The sequence below is a fragment of the Crocuta crocuta genome, unplaced genomic scaffold, assembly GCF_008692635.1.
Source record: "Crocuta crocuta isolate KB4526 unplaced genomic scaffold, BGI_CrCroc_1.0 scaffold279, whole genome shotgun sequence".
NCBI lineage: Eukaryota > Metazoa > Chordata > Mammalia > Carnivora > Hyaenidae > Crocuta > Crocuta crocuta.
Genome location: NW_027551570.1, coordinates 4362669 through 4377752, shown reverse-complemented (window position 1 = coordinate 4377752; position 15084 = coordinate 4362669). Strand labels below are relative to the sequence as shown.

At 34.8% G+C, this 15084-nt stretch overlaps 1 protein-coding gene across 1 annotated transcript in view; it reads right to left on the bottom strand.

The window, feature by feature from the left end:
* The window catches only part of TBC1D5 (TBC1 domain family member 5), a 536447-nt gene that overhangs the window by 331692 nt on the left and 189671 nt on the right, over window positions 1-15084 (bottom strand). The window contains exon 4 of the mRNA XM_077750881.1: window positions 11569-11700. Within this exon, the coding sequence (XP_077607007.1) occupies window positions 11569-11665 (97 nt within the window). The 5' untranslated portion in view covers window positions 11666-11700. The remainder of the gene's footprint in view (window positions 1-11568; window positions 11701-15084) is intronic.

The window sequence follows — 15084 nt, the reverse complement described above, 5'->3', positions numbered from 1 at the left end:
ACACTTTTAGAAAGTTGATTGTATTTAAGTCTCGCCACATTTGGAAGATGAAAGAAGGAGAAAACAGAAAGCAGCAGAATTATTATTCAAGCACACATATTCCCATAATATAAATGTATTTGGCTCACACATTGCCTTATAGGTGACCTGAGTAAAAGTTAATTCTCACTGTTTATCTGTTGATAAATCAAGGCTAAAGGGTGTTTTTTCTGACTAAAACTAAACGTGTTTGTACACTCTGAAAAGACAATCACTATAATGTATAGGAATACAATTACTAAATGATAGAAAATCATTTCCAAAGACTCAAGTAAATTATTATTTTTTATTTTTTTCTACATTTATTTATTTTTGAGAGACAGAGTTAAGACAGAGTGTGAGTGGGAGGGGGAGAGAGAGAAGGAGACACAGAATCTGAAACAGGCTCCAGGCTCTGAGCAAGCATTCAGCACGGAGTCTGATGTGGGGCTGGAACCCACTAACCATGAGATCATGACCTAAGCCAAAGTCAGATGCCCAACTGACTGAGCCACTCAGGCGCCCCTCAAGTAAATTATATTTTTAATACTGAAGGTGTAACAAAAAGAAAATGACCATTTAAAGTAAATAACTTGAATACAGGAGTGCCAATTCATAGGGTCACATGTACCCTGATGTTTACAGCAGCACTATCAACAATAGCCAAATCATGGAGAGAGCCCAAATCTCCATCAACTGACTAATGGATAAAGAAGATGTGGTAGATATATGCAATGGAATACTATCTGGCAAGGAAAAAGAATGAAATCTTGCCATTTGCAACAACATGGAAGGAACTGGAGAGTATTATGCTAAGTGAAATAAATCTGTCAGAGAACGACAGACATCTTATGGTTTCACTTATAGGTGGAATTTGAGAAACTTAACAGAAGACCATGGAAGAAGGGAAGGAAAAAAATAGTTACAAACAGAGGAAGACAAACCATAAGAAACACTTAAATACAGAGAACAAACTGAGAGTTGATGGGCGTGGGGGGAGGGCAGGGAAAATGGGTGATGGGCACTGAGGAGGCCACTTGTTGGGATGAGCACTGGGTACTGTATGTAAGTGATGAATCATGGGAATCTACTCCTAAAGCCAAGAGCACACTGTACACACTCTATCTTATTGACCATAAATTATATTTTAAAAACAATAAAGTAAATAACTTGAGATATTACAACTTTATGATTTACTAGCTTCTTAATTTCTTCTATTTTAAACACTCATATTTTCCTAAATTGTGAAAACAAAACAGCTTGAAGCTAACGTAATGTTTCTGATCTTGTGCTTTCCTATATTCCACATATGGGACTCCTTCTCAGGGAAATTCAGGGAGCAGTAAATGGTCAAACTCCAGAGTAAAGTACAAGTATTGCATGAAAATGATTTTCTATTTCAGAACACCCATTAATAAGCAAGCCCTGCTTACAGCAAAAATACAGTGATGGCAAACTAACTTATTTTTAATACTTGCAAAATACAAGTTAAGAATAAAAAAATATTTGAGATCAGATTAAATAGGGTAAAGGTGTGTTTGCAAAGCTTGTGGTGAAGAGCTCTTTTCTGGATAATGGTAGAGAACAACCACAGAAAAACCTACATTTACAAATATGAAGGAAAGTCAGAGTAACAACCAAGTAGATATCCCTTTGTACTGCAAATTACATTATTTCTAAACTGTTAAAATATGCGTAACTAGATACCAACATTTACCAGTACAATACAGATTAAAACTCTGTGCAGTAAACTGACTATTCTCCATCCTCACTATTTAAAAAGATCACTGGATCTTTAATAATTATAAACACTGAATGTTTTAAGTGAAACACACAATGTGCTTTACTTAAGTCTACAAAAAAAACTTATAAATACCCAAGTATAATGGTATCAAAATGTTTTTTTAACTACTATTAGGTGAAAAAAGAATTTTACTAAAATATAACAACTCTTTTGAAAAACACACCTGGCTGTTGTATTACATAGCCAACTCTCACAGCAAAGTAAGGAGATGATCTTAAGATTTGAACTTGGGAATAATAGGTCCTTTGGTTTTCTGCTAGAGGAAGAGCAGAAGAAATACAGACAGGGACTGAGGAAGTTCTGGATTATTCCCCTAGAGTAAGATTTAAATTTTTTCTTGCAATCTCATCTTCCCTGGGTATTCCGTTCTTCCCTCTAATTGAATAAGATCAAAGTAAGAAAGCCTGTAATCTTTAAAAAAAGAGTGGATTAGATAGATACAGTTTTTAAAATTGGTTAATACTATGAAAGGAGTTAGAAACAGATGAGGGACCTGGAGAATTATACTTGTAAGGCACTAATTATTCATTTCACTCCTATGCCATGGGGGAGGGGGATCGGTTTTAATACGTAAATGAATAAAAAGGAGCTGTTGCATGAGATGCCAGGTGCTAACTCTGAAATACTTTTCTAAGCCCTGTGAGTTTAGAGCTGGGTATATGTCATTATTTAAACAGCCAAAATTCTGGCTCTACTGTCTTTTCTGGCCCCACTAATTAGTAAAAGCAACCACTACATTCTTTGATAAGAAATCCAATATAGGTCATAGCATCTAAGTGGGTTTTTTTAATTTTCTTTTTTAAGGTTTTAAGATAATACTGTCACTCCAAATAACCTACATCGGCTCTAGTTATTCCTAGACCCAGCCAACCCAAAACACCAGCCACAATCTCCCATCTGTGGACATCCAATGGTGTACAGGCTGACTAAGCATGGTAGGAGAAATAGTCCTTTGCAGACTAACTTTTGCCCAAGGGGGTAGTGATAAGAGCTTTTGCAGGGCCATAAATTCCGGTCTGTCACCAGGGCCAGGAGCGAGGTCTCCTTTGCTCCTAGGACCCTGGGAATAGCATTCAAGTATAGCCACAAGGTGACTCAATGACTCTTCACACACCCCAATACTAAAAGAGCCTATCTCTTCAGGTAAATAAAGCGAACTGCCATGCCAAAAGAAAATATGAAATAAAACTAAAAACTGGATGCAATTAATAAGGAATGGACAACTCAATGAAAAAAAGGATCAGAATGGAGTTCAGAAGTCGTGTCTTTTATTTCAAAGATCTGTATTTTACAAGCAGTGAGTGTCATTGTTAACATTAAAGTTCCTAACTTGCTAAATTTCAATTCACCATGAGAGCATGAATACATAATATTCACATATAACCACCCAAATCTAATATTAAAAAGGAAATTGGCCCTTCCTCACTATTCAAATATTTTGCCATTGATATTTAACCACCAACTTTTTATGTTAATTCTGAATCACATTTTTAGTTCACTTCCATCCACTCAAATGAGTTAATAGTATCCTGAAAATGGCTTAACCACTAATTACAGATCATCAATACTCTTCCAATCACCAAATTATTTATTTTCTATTTTTATACTCTTTAACCTATGGAATCCTTGAAGCACTGACCTCTTTGGACCTTCTGGAAGCTCTCATGTATCTGTAGTTTCTATAATTTTGGCACTCCTCTAACTTTCCCCTAATTTAACTATTCCTCCAATATTTTTTAATATCATTCCCTTTATCCAACTTCTAATCATGGAGAATTTCTACATAGCAATCCTCAGCTCTTTTCCTTTCTCTTTCTTTGGATTAATATCTGTCTCACACACTTTGAGCTGATTATCTCTGAAGGATGACTCTCAGCTCTTTAATTCACATCCTTTCAAACTGAAATTTCACTTACAACTTTCATTTGGACAGCCTGATGTAGAGGAGCTGGGCATGACATGTTCCTTGCTCTCTAATATCACTTCTACCTACTGTCACAGCATTTAACAAAATCTGTTTTTAAGGAGACATTTTTAAAATATTTTTTAAATGTTTACTTTTGAGAGAGCGAGTGGTAGCACGTGCATGTGCATGAGCTGAGCAGGGGTGAAAAGAGAGAGAATCACAAGCAGGCTCTGTGCTGTCAAGCAGGGCCCGGACATGGGGCTCGAACCCACGAACCATGAGATCATGACCTTGACCTGAGCCGAAGTCAGACGCTTAACCGACTGAGCCACCCAAGCGCCTCAAGGAGACATATTTTAAACCATCATTTTATTTATCGTAGTTGTTACTGAAGAACTTCCAAGTCACCCTATTTATCAATCTTTACCACCAACAAAGCTCCCATTTTTCTTGATGGCTTTAGAGCCTTACAGTTTTCATCTAGCTAACCTGCCTTTTACCTTGAAACTACAAAGATTTTTAAAAAACACTGCTTCATTTTTTAAATTATTTTTCATCATTATAAGTGTACTCTTCAATCCCTATCACCTATGTCACCCTCTCTCCACCCACTTCTCCTGTGGTGACCATCAGTTTCTTTTCTATAGTTAAGAGTCTATTTCTTGGTTTGTCTCTTTTTTTTTTTTTTCCCCTTTTGCTCATTTGTTTTATTTCTTAAATTCCACGTATGGGTGAGATCATATGCTGTCTTTCTCTGACTTATTTCGCTTGGCATTACACTCTCTATTCAAGTTGTTACAAATGGCAAGATTTCATTCTTTTTTATGGCTGAATAATATTCGGTTTCTGTGTTTGTGTGTGTCTTCTTTACCCATTTATCTACCGATGGACACTTGGGCTCCATGAAGAATTTTTGATTAAAAAGATACTTCTTGCAAAACTATGCAAAAGTAAAAACATCAGTGGGGCACCTGGGTGGCTAAGTTGGTGAAACATCCAACTTCAGCTCAGATCATGATGTCACAGTTTCTGTGCTGACAGCTTAGAGCCTGGAGCCCTGCCTCCTTCTCTCTCTGTACCCCCCATAAATAAAAAAATTAAAAAAAAATAAAAATAAAAAAAAAGATCAGTGTTTGCCAGGGATCGGGGAGAAGAATGAATAGACTGAGCACAGAGGATTTTTTGAAAATATTCTGTATGATCCTACAATGATGGATGCTTGCTTTATACATTTGTCTAAGAGCACGGGGTATATGGGAAATACTCCTTCCTCTTAATTTTGCTGTGTACCTATAACTGTTCTAAAAAAAAAAAAAATTAAGCCTTTAAGATTAAATTTAAAAAGAATTCAAACCAAAACCTATCTAAATTAATGTAGGTCCAGACTGTTATACAGAATTCGTGAAGGTATGAAGCTAGTTTATCGGCTACCACTTAACAATGTTCCATCGAATTCATGTATATAACAAACACTCATATACTGTTCCCATATCCCCTTTATAACTCCCATCACCTCATTACTCTATACTTCATTTCCCTGGACTCCTCCATCCCTTCCAAAACTCTACTCTGCCCTCTTAGAATCCCCTTCTGTGATAGCAAACTTTCTTAAATTCTCAAACCATCAATAAATTCTTCCACCATCCACCTCCTTGCTTATGTGTGCCTCTTCTACCTTCTGACCCATGACAAAACCCCTGCCTGCTTTTCTTTGTAACCAAATCCTAGGTGCTGAATTATGTTGGACATAATCATGCAAATTTATAAGCTTGTATGCCTATAAATTATGATGTCTTATCTCAATTTGGCCCCAAGGTTATATATTCTTTATCATATCATCCTAACCTTTGTCACTCTTCACAAATCTTCAAATGCTTCATCTTATCACTCACTTTCAGCAAATCACTTCACCATAACTTATCAAAGAGATTAAAACATCAGTGATATTTCAGTGAACTCTGTTACTGAACTAATGAGCCTACTGTATCTAAATATCTTCTTTTCTCCTTCCCTTCTATTATTACCATGAAAATAATGACCCTCTTGCTGTCTACAAATCCCTCCATCTTGGCTCTAGACTGCAAATTTCCAAGACTCTTAGACATTTCTTTCACTGATTTAAAATTTTTCCAGTACTACCATAACCTTTCCCTCTATTACTCATGCCAGTTTAGTACAGAGCACATGATTAACTTACTTGTAAAAAAGAGTACTTAAGACTGTGAATTCTTGAGATTACAAAAGCACCGCACTTGTCATTGTTACAATGACTCTATCCTGTGCACATTTCCATTTGCTTACACCTTTAGCTAACCTTGGGCAGTTTTGTTTATTTTCTGCTTAACATCTTGGCTTCTTTGACTCCACATTCTCCTAGCTTTCCTACTACTTCTCCAGTCGCTCTCTCTTAGTCTCCTTTATGGTACCTTCCTCTGCTACAAGGTCTTTCAACTGGCTTTCCTTAAGACTGTGTCCAGGTCCTCTCCCACACCAAACGCTATCACTGGATGATCACAATCATTTACACTGTTTTTTGCTACCACACTTAAGCTGACAAAGTTTTATCTCCAGGCCAAACCTGTACACTACGTTCTAGACCCACACGTCAAAATCTTCAGGATGACTTCATCTAAACGTCATAAGGCACTTCTAACTCACATCTGAAACCAAACTTACATCTTCTCTGCCACCCCCATTCTACCCGCACCACGTAACGTCCCCCCTTCTACAGCTTCCTGACTCAATACGGGCATCACCACAGAACTAACAGGTCAACTCGGAAAAGTGAATGTCACTTCAAACTTCTCACCCTTATCACTTCCTTATTGTTCCTTATATGTTGATTCTACCTACTAAATGTCTCTCAAACGTTTCCACTTCTCCCCATTTCCGTTTCTATACTTTCCCAGTAGAGGCCACTATGATTTCTTACCTAGGATACTGCAATGGCTTCTTCACTGTAGCCATAATAATCTTTCTAAAATGTAATTCTGGCAGTAAGATTCCTTCACTAGACTACTTACTGTTCTTGGGATCAAGTACTTCCTGGCCCTGGTCATCAGTCTCATTTGTGGCCCTTCCTCCTTTGAATGCTAGCCTCCAACCACACTGAAGGGGGCAAGGGGCAAGCATGAAGCACATACTCCTTACACACTGGCTAACAGCTACACATCCTTAGGTTGTGTCCTTTTTTTGGTGGGGCTAGAGGGGAGGGAGAGATAGGGCACAAGTGAGCAAAGCAGGGCCAGGGCTTACCCAATGGAGGGCTCATGCTCACCTGATGCAGGGCTTTAACTGACCAACCGTGAGATCATGACCTGAGCAGAAAGTGGATGCTTAACCCCAGGGAGCCATCTAAGCAGCCCCCAGGTTGTGTGTTAGATACCACACCTTCCTTGACACACCACTACCACAAATTTATGTTAAATTACTCAACAACGTTATTACCCGAGCATACTATTAGTTACGTTTGGAAAGTACTTCTTATTCTCCATTTTAGCTGGCCATTTACTTTTCTCTTCTCAGTCCATCAATCCTAGCTATTAACCATTACAACTGGCATCCAGAGTTATGTTTATCTTTTCCAATATTTCATTTCCATCATTCGAAACATTGCCAGGTATACAGAAAGCACTCAAATATTTACTGAATGACAACAAACTTTAAGTGTTGCAAACTTAAGAAAAGCCTATACCACTATAGGTTGTTGATTCCACAATGTTTCATATGCAAAATAATCAATATTTGTATAAACTGCATTAGTAAATTTTATAAACCAAAAATTAAGAACAGCATCTTCATAGAATTTTCACTAGGAGCTACATATATGAAGCATGTATACTAAATGTAAGTATACTTTAGTCTATGCTCCCATTTTATGACCACGAATATCTGGAACAAGTAATCATTTATTTCTTAGTTTTCCCTTGCTAAATAATGTTTCCTGTGGGTTAATAAGGATATCATAGCTTGACCTTTACTTGCCAGAAAATTCTCTCCATTCGTTCCTTATGGAAATTTGGATTTGGGTCATAATGAAACAAAACATGAAAGCAGTGAATTTTAAGAGGGATTTCAAAGAAGGAAACGTCAATGAGACCAAAGGAAGAGGGGAGATTATACTGACTTTTGAATCCCTAAAGGAAAAAAAATTAAAGTACTAAAATAACCAGGAGATAAAACAGATTTCATATATTACAACTTAGAACAGAAAGGAGAAAGGTAGATGGAAAAAAGATACATGGAGCAATTATTGAAGGAATTTAAGTAAGTGAAGGAATTTAGACTAGTAAAACACAATTCATTCATCTGTTAGTTAATTCAGTAGTGTCCACGGGCCAACAGGTATACAATAGTTCCTGCCCTCATACATTTAGACAAGGAGACAAACGATAAACAATGAAATAAATGTAGGATTACATTTAGGGATGAGTGCTGTGAAGGAATCAAGAATAATGCCAGACAATAGCATGTGGGAAGGCCCAGAGTTTAGAACTGGCTTAGCACATCTGATCATGGCCAGACAGGCTAGACAGCCATGGACATCATGGTCAAGGGTTTGGATTTTATTATTAGTGCAATGGAAAACCACTGAAAAGCTGTAGGCCAGGAAAGGAAGATTTTTTCCCCCCTCCCTAAAATGACTCCGGCTAATTATAATTAGAGCAAAGACAGGGTTTAAAGTGAGTAAGACAACTTAGACAGCATCCTATACTTCTGTCAGTTATCTTCCCAAAATAAATTCATCTTTTACTCAATCTAAATCCACTTCTACTATATAGAAAACAATATTAAAGATTATAATAGGGCTGCATCATTTCATTATATCAACTTCAGTGGACTATTTTAATTAATACCAATATATTCAGCAATAAAGCCAGACACTCTCTTCTAGTTCTAAAATTCTATGATATTGTAACAGAAAGAAAAGAAGATGGGGACAAAAACAAAATTACAAGAGTCAAAAATGGAGTAGGCAGGATATTCTGAATGTCTTGGATTTCTTTTTAGGTAGGTTACTAAATATTTTATCCATGAAAATAGAAAGAAAGCTTTGAAACAGATATTATATAAAAAGCATTACATTAAGTAATTATCTGAATACTATAAAAGCTGTAAGTAAGAAGGCACATAAAATTGGAGCTAAAAACTCTGGCAATATGTAACAAAGTGCTATTCTCAAAAAAGACTTAATAGAGGAAAATGTTCTTTTCCTACAATGAATAATCATGAATAGTTGAACAAACATTTTGGGTCTTTTTAATAGTTTCAACTGGATTACAGGGAACTTGTCAATTACCAATTAATACCTTTGATCAAAGATCTTGAAATTTAAGGTAGTAAACTATGTATATGACCAAATAGGGCACAGAGAAAAATGTCTTCATTTCTATGCTATTCCCTATTTGAAAAAGAAATTCCAGCAGTTAAAAGTTTAATTCCAATGGAAAATTCTACATGTATATATCCGAACAGTTCTTTTTTCTGATCTCACCCACCTTCCTCCTCATGAAAATAAATCAATGAGAAACCATTTTCTCTTTATTATTCCAATTATGTGGCTATTATTACATATCCTTTCCAGAATACTGTAGATCATTTAACTCAGTACTATACTGTTTCTTTATAAATGTTAAAATTTCAGTTTTGAGAAATTAAAGACTTGTTTATTTATGGACTCTCTAACAGGAATTAAAAACAAGACCAAAACACCATGCCTTGCACACAGGGAAACCACTGATTAAGTCCAGGGCTTGACTACTTACAAAATGAGTCCTCCATTTGCCATCAATTCCCTGGTGGGAAAAATGTGTAACAGGCTTCAAATAGGTGGAGAACCCCATGAAATACATACATTAAAATAAACAAACATACTAGAAAGGTGATGATTCTTCAAATAAATATGACAACCCTATTAAAATGCAGCACATGTTTTTCTGCTAAAAGGAAATCTAAGAAGATGAAATAGATGCTTCATATAAAATATTTACATATACAATGCACAAAACCCACCACGGTTAGTAACCTTTATGGCTTTCAAGAACTAGATATTTACATATCATTCTTTCTGCATGTGCCTGTGCGTATGTGTGTTTTGTATATATTTTTAACAGTTGACAGCTGTTTTAGAGCATACAGAGATGCCAAGCTGAATGAGGGTCTTGATTACTTCAAGATTAGCTATCTAAAGTTTCTATTCATTTTAAGTGTTGTTAGTTGGAAGAGTCATTAGTCACTTCCTTGTCTCATAGAACATCAGCATACATTTACATTGTTAATGAACATTTGGGGTAAATGAATTAATGGCACTTTTAAACATCAATTCAGTCCTAATAACTTTGTATGTCATAGAAATGTAAGGCTAGGATATAAACGAAAAGCCTTTTCAGTAAAGGTAACTACTCATTCCTGCAAACAATAAAGGATAAAATTAATTTAAAATGTTTTTTAACCAGTTTAAAAAAAAATAGAACCTCAGTGTTTAATGAAGTAGGCCAGGAAAAATGTGCTCACACACACTCACAAAAACTATGTTCTAAAGTAAGCACATAAATCGGAAAATCTTGGTGAAATTGTTTTATATACTTATCACAAAAATATATTTACTCTTAAAATACTGACTTGTGAAATAATTTGAAGTGCTTGTGAAATAATTTGACTTATTTAATTATTAGTGCTTCTTATAGGTATTACATTTTTAAAAATCACTAGGAGATGTAGTATTCTCACCACTGAAATATTTAAGATGCTGAAATGAAAATGAGACGATAACAATTTTTTCATATGGTCAAAACCTTGAACAACAGTCTTTCTGTGACCTTTCCATAAATGCACATATAAAAATAAAAAGATCACAAAAATAAGTTGTAAGGCAAATTATATCATTTTCATTGAAAACAACAATGGCATCTGTATGACGTAGAAGGCAGTAAAAATGCACAAAACACATAAATGCACTCCATAAAGTCAAGGCTTAATCACTAAATAACCACTTTAAAAATCAATTGTTGTTTTTAAATTCCCAAAACAGAACAGCAGACCTTTATACCAATACAGGAAAAAAAACATATCTGAAGTATACAAAACACATGTAATCACTTTGACTAATTATGATTTTTTAAAACAGATCTCATAATCCTGATATATGTATTTCATGACCGAAAAATTGTAAGTAGTTACTTGAGTCAGTGAGTCAACCAAAAATAAGGATAAGGCTTTAGGAATTTGCATAAACTACTTCCTTTTAAGATACTATATTATCACTAATATTGAGAAAACAACACAGAATTCTGAAACAGACACATTTGATAAATTTTTATAGGGTAGACCCTGAATACAGTTTACTTTTAACAGTCTATTTTTAACTATTTCAATGCATAGATTTTTTTTTAAATAGGACACAAATTTCAATTACTGGAAAAAAAAAAGAATCAGGCAAATCTTTATCTAGGAATGAGGTCAACTGCTTTAAAAGATTAAAAAAAAAAAAAAATCCCTGCAAAATCAACACCAAAAGCTTAGACTTCTTTAAAAGATGTTTTGACAAAGGCCATTTTGATTTTAATATTCTTATGCTGAAGTATTGTTTAAGTTCATGATTCTTTTTAAAGAATGACAGTGCATTAAACATTTGCCTAAAGCTTCCGTCTATAATTGAAAGTTGATGTTTTGTGGTATTCATTAGTGTCAGAGTGCTCTCAACCTACCCAGGGAAGTGTGCTTCAAGTTGCCCCGCTCAGCTTCATCTAAAGAATTACTTACTTAAGGCAGGCAGAAAAAAATGGAGGCTCTCTGCTACACTTCCCAGTAACCATAGAATGTCTCTGAATACAAAACTCACCTCCAGTCTTGTTTGAGTAGCTTGACAGGGGGTCAAAGCCCACTTCTTGTTCTTCTGGCTGCAGAGGATGTCTAGTTTCAGATAAGGAATGATACATTGTGAGAAATGAACAATGTCGCTTAAAGCGACTACCTGGAAAATAAAAAAACAAAAACAAAAACAAAACAGAAAAATCATGCTTTTTCTTTTTGCTATGACTGGGAATAAATACAACATTGAAATGATTAAATGAGCATTACAGACATTAACAGGTTTTCCACAGGCTTCAGGGACTGTTACAACACATTGGCAGGAAAATGCAAAGAAGTGAAAAGTGCCATACAATTTCCATTTCAATAATTTCTCCCCAAATCTGAACTTCTTTAGTAACTTTTACCTCAATGTTCAATCACACTTATTTTCAATAAACTTCTTAAAGAAAAAGTTGAACTGTAAGTTAAATTACCATATTATTTATACCATCCTTTTGTCCCACTGCCAAAATAATACACATTTACAATAGAAACTCTCAAAACACAGAAAATTTAGCAAACTAAAATCATTCATAATTGTATTAACTAAAAACACCCCTGTTAATATTTCAGTTTTTTACACATATCCTTTCTGACTTTGTTCTGGGCATTTAAAATATACTTATTTTAATGTGATCTACCATGTTAAATATACTGATTATATAAATTATTATGGGTATTTTCTATCCCCATAAAAAAAAAAAGACCATATTATAACTTCAAATGGATCCCTAGTATTCCATTAAATAGCTATAACAGTTTATGCAACCAATTCCTTATTAGTAAACAGAGTGCTTTCAGTTGTTCAACACTATAAACAGTTTCACAATGATTATTTTTTAGTAATATCCCTGTGTCACATCTATGATTACTGTCTTAAGAGAAGTTCTTATAAGTGTCTTTGCTGGACCAAAACATGTATTTAAAAAAATAATATTCTATGATATATTAGCAAATTATGCTCTAGAAAGATTTGTATACAGAACACTTCATTCCCCTGGACCCTCATTAACAGTGGGAATGGGTAATTCATTTTATGGACGAGTGTGATAGTCAATTTTTATATTGCATTTGCTTGATAACTAGTGAGATTACTGAAGATTCATATGCTTTCTCTGACATTTATTCATTATCTTTTGTGGACTGAGTTTATTATTATCATGGTCTTCATAATTTATAAGCATGCTTTAAATATTAAGAATATTAAACCTTTGTCATGTGATATAGATATTTTTCTCAGAGTGTGTCTGTCTTCAAATAACACAGTGCTTCTGTGACATGAGTAACTTTTTTATTTCATTTCTGTGCACCCAAAATATCTGTACCTCCTTCATGGCTGCTACCTCTGTTATTATTGTGCTTAAAAAGGCAAGGTTATATAAATAACCACCTATTTCTTAAATTGTTTTGAAGGTTTTCCTCCTTGATTCTGGTTCCTATAGACAATGTCAATTTAAACAAAGATGTTTTTAATTATTTTTTTCATTTTTAAGCTATACTACTTATACATTTTCTATGTCTATGAGCTACAGATAACCTTCTCAAGTCAAAATCTTCCAAAAATATCAACTGGGCTCTAATTTTCATCCAAAATAATGTTAACACATGAAATTTTAAGTTTCAAGAGAGGGGAGACAGGATAGGAAGATGATGGAAAACAAGCCCAACCAAAATGAGCATTATCATTTTATAGGACATGGGCTCCGCTAATGGAGGAAAGGTTCCAGAAAAGCCCACGAATATACAAATCTTGTTCTTCCCAACACAAAATGCTCCTCTATCCTGCTTAGTTTCTCCCTAAAACTCTCACTTTGTAAAATACTCTAGTACATTTTCTGAGTTTTACCAGAACCCTCCAACTCTCACCACCCACATTCACAGTCAGATGGTAAAAAATCCTCACGCCTTAGACTGTGGCTAAAACAAAAGCAAAGGTATAGGCAAAACCAACACTAGACAAGGCAGAAAACTTTCATTGTCAACAAATAGTAAGAATTTTTTAAGCCATAAATCAAATCCTAAATCCATAAATCTAGACAACTGTCAGCACTTCTTATGTATGCAAATCAATCAACATATATTTAGCACTTAGAAAACAGAAGGAATTCTAGGAAATATAATCTAGTAGAGGACAGGAAAAAGTAAATGATCAGTTACAAATACTATAAAACAGAATCTGATAAATTTTGATCAAATGAATAAACAGATCAAAGTCCTCTACTACGGAGAAGAACCACCAAATTCAAATGCCTGATGATATCAGGCAAAAAGCATTATTAACCAAAGTTAACATCTGAACAATGAATGTAAGTCACAAACCACTCTAAATGCTTCATGTATACTCATTATTTCATGTTCCCAATGCACTTACTGACATCAGTAGGGCCACATCACCATTTTCATTTTACCAAAGACAGAAAGGAGGTACAGAGAGATTAACTAATCTGTCTACAGTTACACAAGTAGTAAGTGTTGAAGCCAGAATCTGAACCTATCTTGTGAAACTCCAGAGCTCACATCCTTTACTCCTGCACTACATTTGGATCTCAGTTAGACAATGAGACAAACAGATGAAATACAAAACAAAACTGTACAAGAGGATGGGATCTGTGAACAACTGAAACACCTTTACTCTACTTCAACTTTTTCAAGACAGGTTAGAAACCCCAGAATTTTATTTGAAATCTCTTTAAAGTGCTGGCAAATAATTAAAACTAAAAAACAAAAACAAAACAAACAAAAATAAATAAGTAAAATCAAAACAAAACAAGAACCCTGTATAGAATAAACATTTCAAAATTATGACCCATGGACAACTATTTTAATGTTAAGGTTCATATTTTCCATACATTTTGTTATACTTTTGAAATTATCAGAGAAAACATTTGAAAATGCATATTCCAAGTTAACAGCCAGATTTCCAGAGAATTTCTTTAATATCCTAGACATGTTTTCATATCATTATCTTAATTTCTCATTTTTTATATTATATTTCGACTGTTACAAACTTCACAAACTTAAAATATACAAATAAGGGGATTTCATGTACTTCAAACTTATGAGAAATAAACAAGTAACTAGCAAACCTATATCAAAGCACATTTCTACAAGGAACATTAAAAAAAATCTTTCTATAGTAGCAAAAATAAAATACTCTAGGGGCACCTGGATGGGATCAGTCAGTTAAGCATCCCACTCTTGATTTCAGCTCAGGTCATGATCTCACAGTCAGCCTCTGCAATGACAGCATGTAGCCTGCTTGGAATTCTTTCTTCCTTCCCTTTGTTCCTTCTCTCTCTCTCTCTCTCTCTCTCTCTCTCTTTTTCCCTCCCCCACCCCACCTCAGCCCCACTCCACATGCATGCTCTCTCTTGCTCTTGCTCTCTCTCAAAATAAATAAACTTTAAGAAAAAATACTCTGGGGCGCCTGGGTGGCTCAGTTGGTTAAGCATCCAACTCCTGATTTTAGCTCAGGTCATGATCTCACCATTCATGAGTTCAAGCC